At 38.3% G+C, this 13,255-nt stretch overlaps 1 protein-coding gene across 6 annotated transcripts in view; it reads right to left on the reverse strand.

Moving 5' to 3' along the window:
• PHKB (phosphorylase kinase regulatory subunit beta) overlaps window positions 1-13,255 on the reverse strand; it is an 84,579-nt gene that overhangs the window by 12,615 nt on the left and 58,709 nt on the right. For 5 of the 6 annotated variants that reach the window (XM_086468914.1, XM_086468915.1, XM_086468917.1 and 2 more), the window contains 10 exons: window positions 12,208-12,291; window positions 11,656-11,760; window positions 10,727-10,809; window positions 10,557-10,647; window positions 8,029-8,090; window positions 7,777-7,939; window positions 6,896-6,977; window positions 4,248-4,305; window positions 2,396-2,486; window positions 946-1,148 (listed from right to left, as the gene is read on the reverse strand). In XM_086468914.1, coding sequence (XP_086325040.1) covers window positions 946-1,148; window positions 2,396-2,486; window positions 4,248-4,305; window positions 6,896-6,977; window positions 7,777-7,939; window positions 8,029-8,090; window positions 10,557-10,647; window positions 10,727-10,809; window positions 11,656-11,760; window positions 12,208-12,291 — 1,022 coding nt within the window. Of the gene's footprint in view, window positions 1-945; window positions 1,149-2,395; window positions 2,487-3,358; window positions 3,450-4,247; window positions 4,306-6,895; window positions 6,978-7,776; window positions 7,940-8,028; window positions 8,091-10,556; window positions 10,648-10,726; window positions 10,810-11,655; window positions 11,761-12,207; window positions 12,292-13,255 lie in introns of all 6 variants that reach the window. The other variant, XM_086468916.1, reaches the window with a different exon arrangement.

The raw sequence follows: 13,255 nt of genomic DNA on the forward strand, positions 1-13,255 counted from the left end.
GCACATCCTGCGTGCATCTACATTGCCCGTGGGTCACCGACCCTGCCGTAAAGGAAGAACTGGCGTTTGGTTCAGTGCGATCCATTACGCTTCCAGGGCTCTGTCCACATCCCGTGTTTACCAGTAATGAAATTCATGCTCATTACCAGCCTTCAGCATGTGCAGCACACCTGTACCTAGTACATGATGAAAGGATTTCTGTAGAGATTGCCTTGCAGCCCCTGCACAGAGGGCAAACTGTGAGCAGACTTTTTATGTGCTCCACAACTGGGAAAGTCTGGATGGCACACAGTGTGCTTTACATCTGTTGCCAGGTAGGAAATTCTCAGGAGCACCACTAACACACTCAAGTGCATACTCTATTATTTCAGGTATGGATACAAGGCCAGTTACAACCTAAAACAGAACCCTTCGACCCCCTGCACTGCTAACAGGGACTCACTGTATCTGCGTTACACACAGTCTGGTTAGCCAGCTGGTCGCTGCCTCCTTGGCCACTAGGTGAGCCAGGCAGAACATTCTGCCTGTTGGCTGCCGGCAGGACAGGCTGACCTGGAGGCAGCACACTGGCCACTGCTCCTTTGCTGTACAGAATGCATCTAACCTCACTACACTGGTTTTGGTTTTAAAGGTAACATGGTACGGATCAAGCTTTGAAAAATCCTATAGTGCACCGTATTGGCTGTAGGAAAGCTTCAAATGGGCTACTGCAAGGACTGCTCTTCCTCCCCTTCACGCTGTTGACGGGCAAGTTTGAGATTAGTTGTGTACCCATTTTTGGCACACTCATTTAAAGTATGCTTCTTAGAAATGTAGAATTGAAGTATACAAGTGTTGCTGCATCATCTTACATAAACCATTTTTGCAATGTACCAACAATCTCTGCTGACATATTTATGTTCCCCTGCAATACCAGTAGTAAGAACAAGTAGATACTCTACTGACCCAATCCGTATCTTCAGCATGCCACTGAAAAGTTCAGGTGAATTTGAGATGATCCAGCCAATATGTATGACAAGTTCCTGCTGAACTACAGCTTCTCTTTCATCTTGTAAATGACATTTTTCATAGATGATGTTCTTAATCACTCCTGGGGATAAGGGATTAGAAATAACTTCTTCCTCTTGGCCAAAAGCTCCAAGTGTCACCTACGGTACATTTAAAACAATTCAGAAGATAATGGACAGGAATAAAAGCACTGTAGAAGCAATTCAGAAATGACCCCTCATGAACACTGCTTTTCTTGTTATAGTTTCACAGTTCAAAAATAATTTTATGTTAGTGACTGACACTTGTTAATACTGTTAGTTGGATGCTATTAAATAACAAAATCTACTAAAGACCACAGTAAATATGGAACATTTTCCCAAATGAAAATAAGAGTACTGCTTTGGTTTCAAAACTGGCTGTAAAAGCACAATGGTACACTAGGTTTAGATAGTCTTTCATTTCTGACACTTTTGTTTTCCTATTTCTAATAGCATCCTAAAAGCTGTAGCCTTCATTTTAAGAAAAAATGTTGATGGTACCAGATTGTTTAACCACAAAAAAAGGATTTTTTTTTTAAAAAAATCTGATTTTCTTTTAATCTACTGTCAGTAAAACACAGCAACAGTAATTTTTTCTCCTACAAGGGATCAGTGAAGGCAAGTAAGGTTAAAATAAACAGCTACAAATCATGCTGCATGCAGGTGCATCTTCCTGTATAGCTATGTAGCGCCAGAAGCACATACCCAGACCTCAGTCTGGAGTAAGACAAAGACAAGTCTGTCATAATAGCATTGCATATAGGTAAGTATACAAATACACATATTTTAATACAAAAATAATAATATTCAATTACTATTACTTGGAAACAGCTCTTCATGAACTTAATTAAAATTATTGTGCTGCGAGGAAAAAAAAAAAAAGTCCTCCTTAGGAAAGGAAGAAACACTGACTAAACTTTGTTTTGAACAGAAAACTAAAATCCTGAAATACTTTGCCTAACTGCCACCCATCTGTTGTCTTATGCTCAATTACAGAGAGTGGCTACATCTTTGTGAAGTCTTAAAAAGAAGCTTTATTACTTGACTCCAGCTTTTGTGAAGTAAGAGGACAGATATATAAAATCTAAGATGTAAGTCATGCCTCTTCCCTTCTTATCTAGATGCTGAATTGTCTTTTCAATATTGTTGTGTCATTAAATAAAAGTAAATTTATTAGCCCATCGTATTTAATACACAAGTATTGAATACATCTTTATTTTCTCTGGAATTTTCTTCTTCAGTAAGGATTTTTTTAAGCCACTGGGTATTTTTAAAAGAAGCATCAGAGGCCTTCAAAATGAAAAAGCCCATCTATTTTGTTTCTCTGATATCATTCCTTAATACATTTCTGAAGAGTAAAGACTTACCTGCTTGCCCTGAACTAAAACATTAGTAATAGATGGTGCAAGGCTGTCCACTAGTTTACCTAAAAGACTTGCTGCGAAGCGCACAACAGACCTGAGGGCAGAAAACAGAGCAATCCCACTACATATCAAAAGCTAGTTTAATGAATTCATATATAAGTTTGAAGTCTGCCACAGCAGAGATCTCAAAACTAACTCAGTAAATACAAACATTACTTTTAATGCGGAATTTGGATCAGATTTTATGTAATCTTCTATGGATTTTCATTTTTTAGTCTAGATACGGGTTAATGGATCAAAAATAAATTTAGTTAGAACTCATTAAACTACCAGCTCCACAAAAAAGCTTGTCATTCTTTTCTCAGCATCATCTTGAAAACAGACAGGCAAGAGCTGCCAGCTTCTCTTTTGTGACATTTTCATCATTTTGCAAGATAACCTCGGTAATTTTTTAGTCTATTTAAGGAGGAGTTTGAAAGATTTTGCAAGAGAAAAGTACAACACATATAACACCGTAACACCAAGACTGTTTTCCATGCTGAGGTAATACTTCGCGTGTGTGGCATGAAAAGAAGAGACTTTTGTAAACGGCTAAGTTAAAAACTAGCTGTAACTTCTAAGAAAAACATTTTTTTATATATTCAGTTGATGGTTAAAGATATAAATAGTTTTAATGATAATTTCCTGACAAAATACAAACCTAATAGACCTGTATTTGAGCTTTTCTAGCACAGGCTTTGAGGCGGCTGAGAATCATTTATCCACAGGGATAATGGAGGAGTTGTAATATTCTGTAGTGTTAGTAAAAAATTCAGACAGTTGATGTTGATTCCTGTGAAAACTGCTATGCACTTCTTAAGATCAAGAGCAAAGCATTTCAAAAATGCATTAGCTGATACTATCAAAATGCAAATAAGCCAAAAAAATATCTCACGGAGCTCCATTTCAGACTTCTGGGCACTTTACCTGTTTCCCATGTACCAGTAAAGTAGTAATGTGTGGGACTATAGAAGAAGAAAATTTCTGTGCAAATGCAGCACTGTAGCGCAACACCAACCTATATGTATGTCACATGGCAATCATGGAAGAGAAATGAAAAACAGTTTACATATTTTGTTTCTAAAAATACTTTTGATTTTAATTTTTTACAAAAAATACCAGCAAGGTATTTTGGTTCTACCTTAGTATTGGCAAAGGCCCATTTACCCTATGAACAGACTAAAACAAAAAATGAGAAACAGTTTTTATATTTACAGACTCATCTGTTAGGAATAGTTACAGAGAGTGAGCACAATTCAGGACAGGCTCAACTCATTTCTTTGATAAGAAGAAATTAAATTTCTACTGAGCTTCAGGGCAAAGAAATTAATAAACAACATGTAAATACCAACCTACTTGCTGAAACCTTTTAAAGTTATTGTGACAAAGTCAGGCTTAAAGCAAATTATTTTGGGGCAATAAACAAACTGTGTAAGTGTATCAATTTAACTGATTTATATTTGATCACCAGCCTTGCTACAGAAAGCTATTGATAATATTTTATCATGCCCTGTAAGAAATAAGAATATTAGGATTCTTTTCTCATCATTTCCATTTAATGAGAACTGTACATCAGCAGTAGCACTCAAAGCAAAACGAGCTAATTACTCTTCAATATTTTAAAAGATAACAGTAAGAAAAGACTTCTTAATTTTTTTTAAAGCATTATAGGCCAGATCTTAAGCTGCAACAAACCGTTTTTGTCAGTAAAGCTGTCCTCCCCCTGCTCCCCCCCTTTAAGTGTGGAAGGATCCGGCTTTACTCTCTATAAACCCATTAGGAAAAAAAAATTGGAACATGACGTATGTATACAAACCAGAGCTTTTTGCTGCCAGCCCGTCTATAGATTCTTTCAATATGCTCAGCAACGGTACCTGAATGCATTTTAAAAAACACACAAACACAAGCAGAAAAGATGCAGTTTTTCACTTAATACCAATAACATAAATTTGATGAGATCAGTCAATTCTGAATCAGCTTTCTTAAAGCTCTTACCTATTGTGCTTAAAATTTAGATGCAATCAAGTCCCATATCACCCAGTTGTATGTTCTTAATGCAAGAAGCCAAACCAGACTTCTGCTGAATTTGCTGCTCATGCTATAAGGAAACCTGTGATATCACCTATTCTTGCAGTACATTGGGAAAATTAATCTACGTACAGATTTGGCCTGTAAAGGTACACCCCCATCATAAGGTGCATCCTCAGACTGCAGCCTGTGTTTTGGATACAGGACGTGGATACTCTCTTGCCTCTTTGTAGAGCTAAAGCCTCCAGGAAGCAGCAGGGAAGTCCTGTGTTTGACAGCGTAGGTCACTGAAGTGGTGTTACGTTTGGACAGTTTGTAATAGCTGCTAGCCATGGCACAAGGTGTTTCTAACTTCAGGTATGAACAACAGATCACCTGGTTAATCATGTGGGACTTGAGACTTTCAGTTTACAGGAAGCTGGGAGAGTGCGAGAGAGAGGCTCCTTCACGGCTTTGCAGCTCTGCCCTGAATAACCACAGTAAGGGGCCCACAGAGATACCTCAGTGCCGGTGCGAGCTAGGTTTGGTCATCAGGTGCATTGCAGTGCTACTCTTGCGAAGCTGATGATCACTGTTGCACAGTACAACAGGGGATATTGGACAGATATATAAGGCCTTATATTACTGATTTACTACTCTCCTCCAAGCTGATTCTCTGTGTGCCAAACCCAAAGAGAACATTTTGTGAAGTGTTATGTATTAAAGTAGCATCAAGCTCTACAGATACAACCTAAAAAAAAAAAAAAAAGACAGAAAACGGCAAGAGCACTGCTTTTAAGTCAAAGTAGATAGTCCAAGATTCAGAGAAGGCATGAAGTATATTAATTACATTAATCAGAACAATAGCTACCATTCTTTTGCCAGCTCACAGTTGATCGTAGTGCACCGGCTTGCTCTACTGACATATCTTCAACTGTGCAGGGGTCAAGTGGGGGCTGTTACGTTAAAGGTAACTGTGCTGACAAATATTCCATTATTTAGACTTCATTTAGCTTCTCCATTTTAAATCCTCAGATGGAATGGCAGTGTTTTTCCTGCCAGGCACTTACTGATGAACAACAAGTTCATCTGTAACAACAGTAGCAGAAGTTGACTCACAAAATCATAGCCTGGGCCTTACAGCTGGAACACCCAAGGTTCTGCAGCTTTTATTTTTAGATTTATGTTTTATTGATTGTGTGATTATTTAATGTCAGTCTCAGTAATCTCCAGTCATAGGAGGACAGGAACTTTGAGTCAGTGACTCAGACACTTTAATGCAAGGTGCATATTAAAAAGGTTATCATCATCTACTGTTTCATATGGGATGGCACAAAAAGGTCTCTAGAAGTTAGCTCTGAACAGTCAGCAGCACAACAGTACTTTCTTTGATCTAAATAATTTCAAGAGAGTTTTTAAGTTCATTGTCATGATCTAATGGTCAAAAGCAGTTATGCTGGTTGCTTACAAAGGTTAGGAAGTTTGCCTCAAGTTATTTCCAGAGCAGAGAAGGACACAACCTAAAGAGGACTAAAGCAAGCTCCTGAGGCTCTCAAAGCCCAACAACAGTAAGGGAACAGTGGCGACAGGTGCCTAACACTCAGTCTCAGACCATGACTTTGGATTCACATTGTATTTCAACAATGCACTGTGTGTCAGCCAAGGAATTTTATTACACTTTACGTTATTCTCCATGACATTTTTAATATAGCAATATGGATATAATGTACGTTTATGTCAAAATGACAACTCTTCATCACAAGAACCAGCTGTCTTATGTCAAAATTATGAAGCAAGGCTCTATAACATGAGGTGGTAAGTTATACTGCTTGATGAATAACTAAGAGAATATTATTTGATCTTAACATTCCTCTTTTTGTGAGGAGTATTTATATACTCAAAGACAGCTAATAAGCTGTCTTTGGAAAAAAAAAAAAAACCACAACACAGCAACCACCAAATCTTGCAGCACAAAAGCCACAAGCTGTGGTAGCCCCTTCTGAATTATTTTACATGAATTTAAGTCCTGTGCTCTATTACAATGCCATAATACAAAATTAGAGTAAGCTTCACAGATATATTGAAGTCTGATTACACAAAAGTAAAAAAAAATCAGTATAAAGCTTCACACATGTGAGACTTACAGACACACAAACTTGTCTTCAGTCTCCGTTTTCTATACAAGGTCAAATCCCCTACTTTTTACATATACATGTTCAAAATTACAACAAGATACAGCACCAGCCTACAGACAATCTAAGAGTTCATATATTTGGCAGCTCTTTCCCCACCACATTATGAATTTGCATGTCCCATTTAATGTAGAAATTGCTTTAAATGGCAAAGAAAATAGCTATGCAACCGCTTGCCTGTATGGCCATTATTCATATTCATTACAACTGAACATACAGCTGCTTCCTGAAATACTCAGAATAGCAAAACAAAAGAAGCTCTTACCTTCCTTGGTGATAAAATTCGGTCCTTCCCTTTTAAGCAGTATACTAGAGAGTAACGCTTGACTTGCTAGGCAACTGCAGTCCTTAAAAAAACAGCAACAACATAACCACAAACAGCCTTCAGATTTTCAGTGAAGCAAAACCAGAAGAGCTACTAAAAATTTCAAGTGAAACCAAAGGGCCTTTTTTCTTTTAATTAAGAAAAAAGTCTACAAATTTTGTTTTTAAGGGGACTTCACAACTATTTCATACCCTATGTATGCTGTATCCTTGTCACCGCTGCTTGCAGTGGCTTCTCGATGGTCCAAATTAAGTTGTAATAATTTGGCCTCAGTAATGTTTTCTGATTTTCTGCCGTTGGGTCCTGCCATTTACAGCCGAAATGCTTGTAATGACATAGGGAAACCAGTAGAATACTTTGTGTGTCCCTATCGAACACTGGATCTAGAAACAAGTCACAAGTAGTTTTCTTCTAGACACAGGAAAAATGCCAGACTGGAACTTTCCCTTGGTATCATTAAGAAATTACCAGTCCATCAGTGTGATCAACTGCTGAAGTCTTTTGAAATTCAGCCTAGCACTACAGTATCTATTCATGAGACACATGACAAATGGATCCCCTTCAAGATAGTCATTTATTACCAGAAGATGATTTGGGTAGCTGGGAGAAATGGAAGCCAACCATTGCAGCATGAAGGGCCACAAGATTCTCAAGTATGAAGAGGAACATCAGACATTTTGTGTTCCCAGCTATATTATTAACATTGAACCATGACAGTAATGATGTTGATCTAAGTAGGCTGCTGTTAAAAAGAGTACCAGCACATAATTTCTCATTTCATGAGAATGAAGTTACAGTGTATTTTTATCAAGTTTTCTTACATTAAGTTTCTGCAGGATCTCATATGTTGACTTGTTTTTCCAGTCATTAATATTTACATCTGGTTGCTGTTCAAGTTCAGAAGCATTTGGAGTACTAGACTGTCTCTTGACTTTCGAATGTTTTGGAAGATCCAACTCCTCCAAACTCTTAAATACAGGAGCCCTGAAAAACAAGTGTATAATTTCTTCATAGTTCAGAAAAATATTTTAATTATCAAATACTTCATCATTATTATTTACATATAGCCTTACTCTTCTGTTTCAGTGATTCTTAGGAAGTCAAGTTGTTCAACAACTGCTCCAGATACTAATGTCTGAAATGACAAATTGAAAAAAAATTAAAGAGATGCAGAAGCATACAGAACTATATAGCTGTCTTTTGATCTCAATATTTTGCTTGTAGTTTCCATTGAGAAAGCAGTTTCTTTATCCACAGTTCAAATACCTTTACAATTTCAGAGTATTTTTCTGCTTTCTTAAGATCTCAATTAAGGCAGCAGAAGTCTCCTTTTTGCTGAGATTCTGCTGTTCGTTTGCCTGCAATGCACAGCTTAACCAAGCAAAGTTCTGTCCCCCACCCAAAAAAACATAATGAAACAAAGCTATTTCTAAAATGTGACAACTGTGCAGTAAGATTGAGTGATAGTAGTTAAACTGATGGACAAAGAACACCATATTCCACCAGTAACTGCACTGATCACCAACATCTACCATTCGTTGATGAAAAGGCTAAAAGAAAGATTTAAAGGCTTTATAACGCTGCAAAAGAGAGAGGACCCTTAAGAATACCTCAGAGATGCAAGGCTATTTCCATTTAACCCAAACCAGTTTTTATATCCTTAGCTTAATGCCATAACAGGAATTAAATCTTTACAATTAATATGCTGCAACATAATTAAACCTGTTGTACTGACACACGGGGAAGTTAGCACATTGTATTTATGGATGTGGTAAGAATTGATCTCTGGAAAAAATATAAGGCAGTCTTGTGGGTTTTTTTATTTAATAGATTTCATTCAGAAATCTACAGGGGATTAAGCAAGTATGTAACTGTGTTTAATGAAAATGTATTAGGGCCTTGTTACACTAATGACTGCAGTGGCAGATCCACTGGAAGCAATTTCTGCACATGATTGAATCCACTCTGTCGACCTACAAAAGCTCCCAGCTCTTCACTTCTGCCATAATAACAGTTATTAGCCACATCTGGTTTTGCTTTGCCTTCCAACCGGACCGTTCTGCCCTGTCGGGTTACAGCATAGTTAGACACAAGTTCAGTAGCACTGACTAACAACAAACCTGGGAGGGCAGAAATCGCCCGTGCTGGGCCTAACTGCAACCTTAACCTGGCACCAGAAGACAGCCTGAGCCGGGCTCACAGCAGTCCTCCTCCCTCCCCTCTGTCACCCGGCCTGTGGGGCTCCTCTGCTGGCTCCGGTGCATGCCTGACTGGCGGAGAACAGGGAATATGACTGCCGCTTTGCAGCACAGGCCAAGCATCAGGGCACTTAACCACAGCTCAGCCACTGTCAGTGGTAAATCACAGCTGCAAGTACCAGATGAAGCCTCCGGGCACTCCCAGTAGAGTATTAAAGCATCATACCTCATACAGCTTCTTGGTTTTTAAGGTGCCTTAAAGCCAAATAAACATTTGTTCGTAGCTTTACCATGTACTGTTTTTAATGGATAAAGAAAGAAAAGACCAATGATTGTCAACATCTTAAATACTTTAAAACTACTAATTACTTTTTTTTTAAAAAAGAAAAAAACCCCACCTTTCCAGAAGGTCAGTATGGAATGGGAAGTTCACTCCCTGACTATTCTAACAGTGTAGTGCTTGAAATAACGACATGTTACATAGATTGAGAAATTTCTCACCTGCTAATACATTGGTTTAATCACATGTGAGGCAAGAAAGTCATTGCAGTTAAATTTAAAAAAAAAACCAAACCAAACCACACCACCAAAAACCACCACAACAAACACTGTCAACAAATGAAGAGTTTCCGTGGACAGTAATGGCATCTGCTGTAGGCAAAGTAAATGGTAACCAGACTGACTCCATGACCCACGTGTAACCAGTAGAAATACATAAATAGCTGAAAGGTTCCAAGGACATTTTAAACCAAAATAGCTGCGAGTAAGTTAATTTACAAATCACCCAGCCCTTGTACAAATTCATTATTTTCTAGGGAACAAGAAATGAGAACTGTTTCTTTGGTCTTCTCTCTTACAAAAAGAGGGGTTCTTCCACAGGTGCAAACCTAAGATTAACTAGCTCATGTAGGTATCTAAAGCCAGCACCTGACTCAGTAATTTTCACATTTTAATGAAGCAATGTTCCTGCTTTAGGATTAATTCAAACAGCAAAGATGTTAGAACTAGATCTTGGTTCTTGTAAGAATTTGAATATTTGTGAAGCACCTTGCCCCCCCAACCCCCCGTGTTGATTATCTAATCAAAAGAAACCCCTCAATGCTTGACATCATAGATTTGTCCTTTGGTAGTAATTTCACAAACATAAAACCCCCCACCTTCTCCCTTCTGAAAATCCTCTATGAAGATTATCACTTTGAAAAGACTCATCAAAAGGAATTAAAATAAACCTATGTTTCTTTTGAGAGAAAACAAATACTGTACCAAAAAAGTCTTGATTCTTGACTCCTTAATTTTATGATACTAAATAAAATACTCAGAAGTCACATGAAAAACAAAAGTAGTAAGAATACCCGTACCGATACTAGGAGGTAAGAACAAAACATCCAGGGAAAACATCATACCTGCACTCTGTCAACATGAACTTTCACTCCTCCAACAATTCCCTTTCTAAAGGCTGCCAACATATCTAATATTGGATTGAATCTGCTCCCTCTGAAATTTGAAAGAGAAGTCCATTAATCTTGCAGTGAGGAAAATACCACACGCAAACAATGCTTTCATCTTTCTCTACCTTATATTGTCTTCACGGATAAGTACAACAAAGAGTGGGCGACCGTGCATTTTCCAATACTGCTTAATGAACTGCAGTGCATTCTGGGTAAGAAATAATATGTTAGTCACAACAAAAAAACAACCACACAAGCACAACGTACCAGAATACGCGGTACAAGATACCAGAAAAGCTATCTTTAAATAACAGCACTGAAAAACCTAACAGATTAAAAAGACCTCAGCTAATAAACCACTAACAGATTTCTTCAACGGACATGAGCTGCTTTCAAGCACTGCTGTTTCACAAGTTTTCTGAAAAGCCTCCTAGTGTACGTACTGATCACAGCCTAAGCCACCAGACAGACAGTGGTGTGGGGTACAGAACCGTGCGTATGGCCTAGCAGGTAGGTGTGCACGGGAAGCCGGGGCTTGAACCACAGCCGCTAGCAGGGACTAGCCAGCGGCACCTTCTGTGCACGGCGAGTAGCTGCTCAAGCACAGGGGACTGACGGGTCAGCTTCGCCCTGCTGCCTGCCTCCAAGTTAGGGAAGGAAGGCAATTTAATACTTCTGCAAAGTCAGTAATATTTCCTCCAGGTGAGGCCTTCATATTTCCCTCAAACAGACCAGTCTCTTTCCTCTCTTCAGCCAAGGACATTTGTTTTCCCACAGAAACAAATGATAATTTGTGTGTTCCATTACAGCATTCCCAGTCACTGTTGGGTGAGGTGTTTTGTCAGATACAGATATTCACTGGAACTCATACCGGGCTGACAGGATATTCAGCTTCATACACTTTCCAGCATAAACTGCAAGTTTATTTTCATACTAGAAGAATATACACTATAGTGTTGCCCTTTCAGTCTTCTAGTTTATCAGACTTCACAGTTTATTCTTCTACAGACTCTGCTTTTGTCAGTTTCTCAAAGGAAAAGTTACAGATAAATACCTTAATGTCATCAATCAACATCATCACATCCTGAGACATGTAGAAATCACTTAGATCAAAAATGATCGAGTAGCAAACTACCGTCTTTCCTAGGATTCGATAAATCTGTTGAGAGAGAAACAGATTAATCTTTTCTTTCAAATATCTGAAGCACTGAAGTAGCCAAGAAGGAAAAAAGGTTTTTTGAAACTATCTCAGTAATAATCAGTGTAGAATAGTTGAATTAATAAAAACCAGAGTACCTAAATTAGACATCTAGGTTCTATCCTAAATATTTTTTTAGGTATGCAGATCTACATTCTGCTTCAGGTAAGGCAGTTCACGTCACCAAAGCGCTACCGTAACTGGATGGCTAGGAACCGTCTGTCAGGTTAACAGTAGGGCAGAGCATGCACCTTCGTAACAGCAAAGCACGTTACAAGGGCTTTAAAATAAACTACATGCGTAAAATAAAGCTACATTTCAATTCTACTTAAAGTCATTCAGAGACTAATTCAATGTTTATCTGAGATATACATCAATAACAATAACAGAAACAGTTCTTGCAACAACCTTTGATGTTCCAAGGCATCCTATAGGCCTGTCCGGTCTTCCAGATAATCCCAGTTTGTCATTGACTCCCAAGTGGAAGTAAGCCTGTGAGGAAGAATCATGAAAACTCAGGGAAACCTATATACAAGCCTTTATGCTCCTACCGGCTCTCACACAGAAAGCCATGTGCGTTCCGCTTGAATTAGAAAGCAAGATTCCCAAGATGTCATCATTATTTCTACTGGGTTTTTTCCTTTTTTTTTTTTTTTTTTTTAAACGTACATCTAGATAACAACAATTAATAAAGTGAGAGAACATAAGATTTGGTAAATTTACAGTTCAAAGACCAAATTTAATTTTTTGATTTTAATTATTTTGTATCTTTACAGCAAAAAGAAATCAACTACGTCATTGAAGGAAGAAACACAAGAAGACAAGATGCAAGCAGCCTGCTCCCCCACAGCCATTCCTTTCTTCCAGTACAACTCGCACCACGCCTGGCAGACCAGTACCGGGCCGTAGGTGTGGGGTAACAATTCCCGTCCCTCCTTCCAGTAATAATTTGGGGGGGGATGAAGGACTTGCACCTTACTCACGAAGGCGGAAATCCAGTTAATGCTGGTTTCTACTGAGAGAGAGGTGACTTCATTACGGGTGAGCAGGAGTGCCGGGCGGGATCCTGATGCTATGATTAGGACATACCTGCACGACTTCAGGCTCGGGCAAAGCCACAGAGTCCTGCCTATATGCAGAGTTTCAAAATTCAGCTAAAACTTGGTGTTTCCTATAGTATTTTTACCTTCTTACTCCTATTATTTTTCTAGGCTATATAATTAAAATGTTTTTAAAATCTTCAAATTGCTCATTGAAATAATTTTTTTAAAGGATCATTTGCATTTATTAGCTGGCCAGTTTTGCCTTCTGTAATGCTTTTCTGATGTGGATACAAAGGTAAAACAGTAATATATAGGAACTCTTTAAAGATCTTTATGCTAATTTTAGCAAAGGCCTGCAAAAATTAATGCATCAGCAACACAAGCAAGAGGGAATTATCTCATTATTCATTGCT

The sequence above is a fragment of the Leptosomus discolor genome, chromosome 8 (assembly GCF_034619465.1).
Source record: "Leptosomus discolor isolate bLepDis1 chromosome 8, bLepDis1.hap2, whole genome shotgun sequence".
In the NCBI taxonomy this organism is placed as follows: domain Eukaryota; kingdom Metazoa; phylum Chordata; class Aves; order Leptosomiformes; family Leptosomidae; genus Leptosomus; species Leptosomus discolor.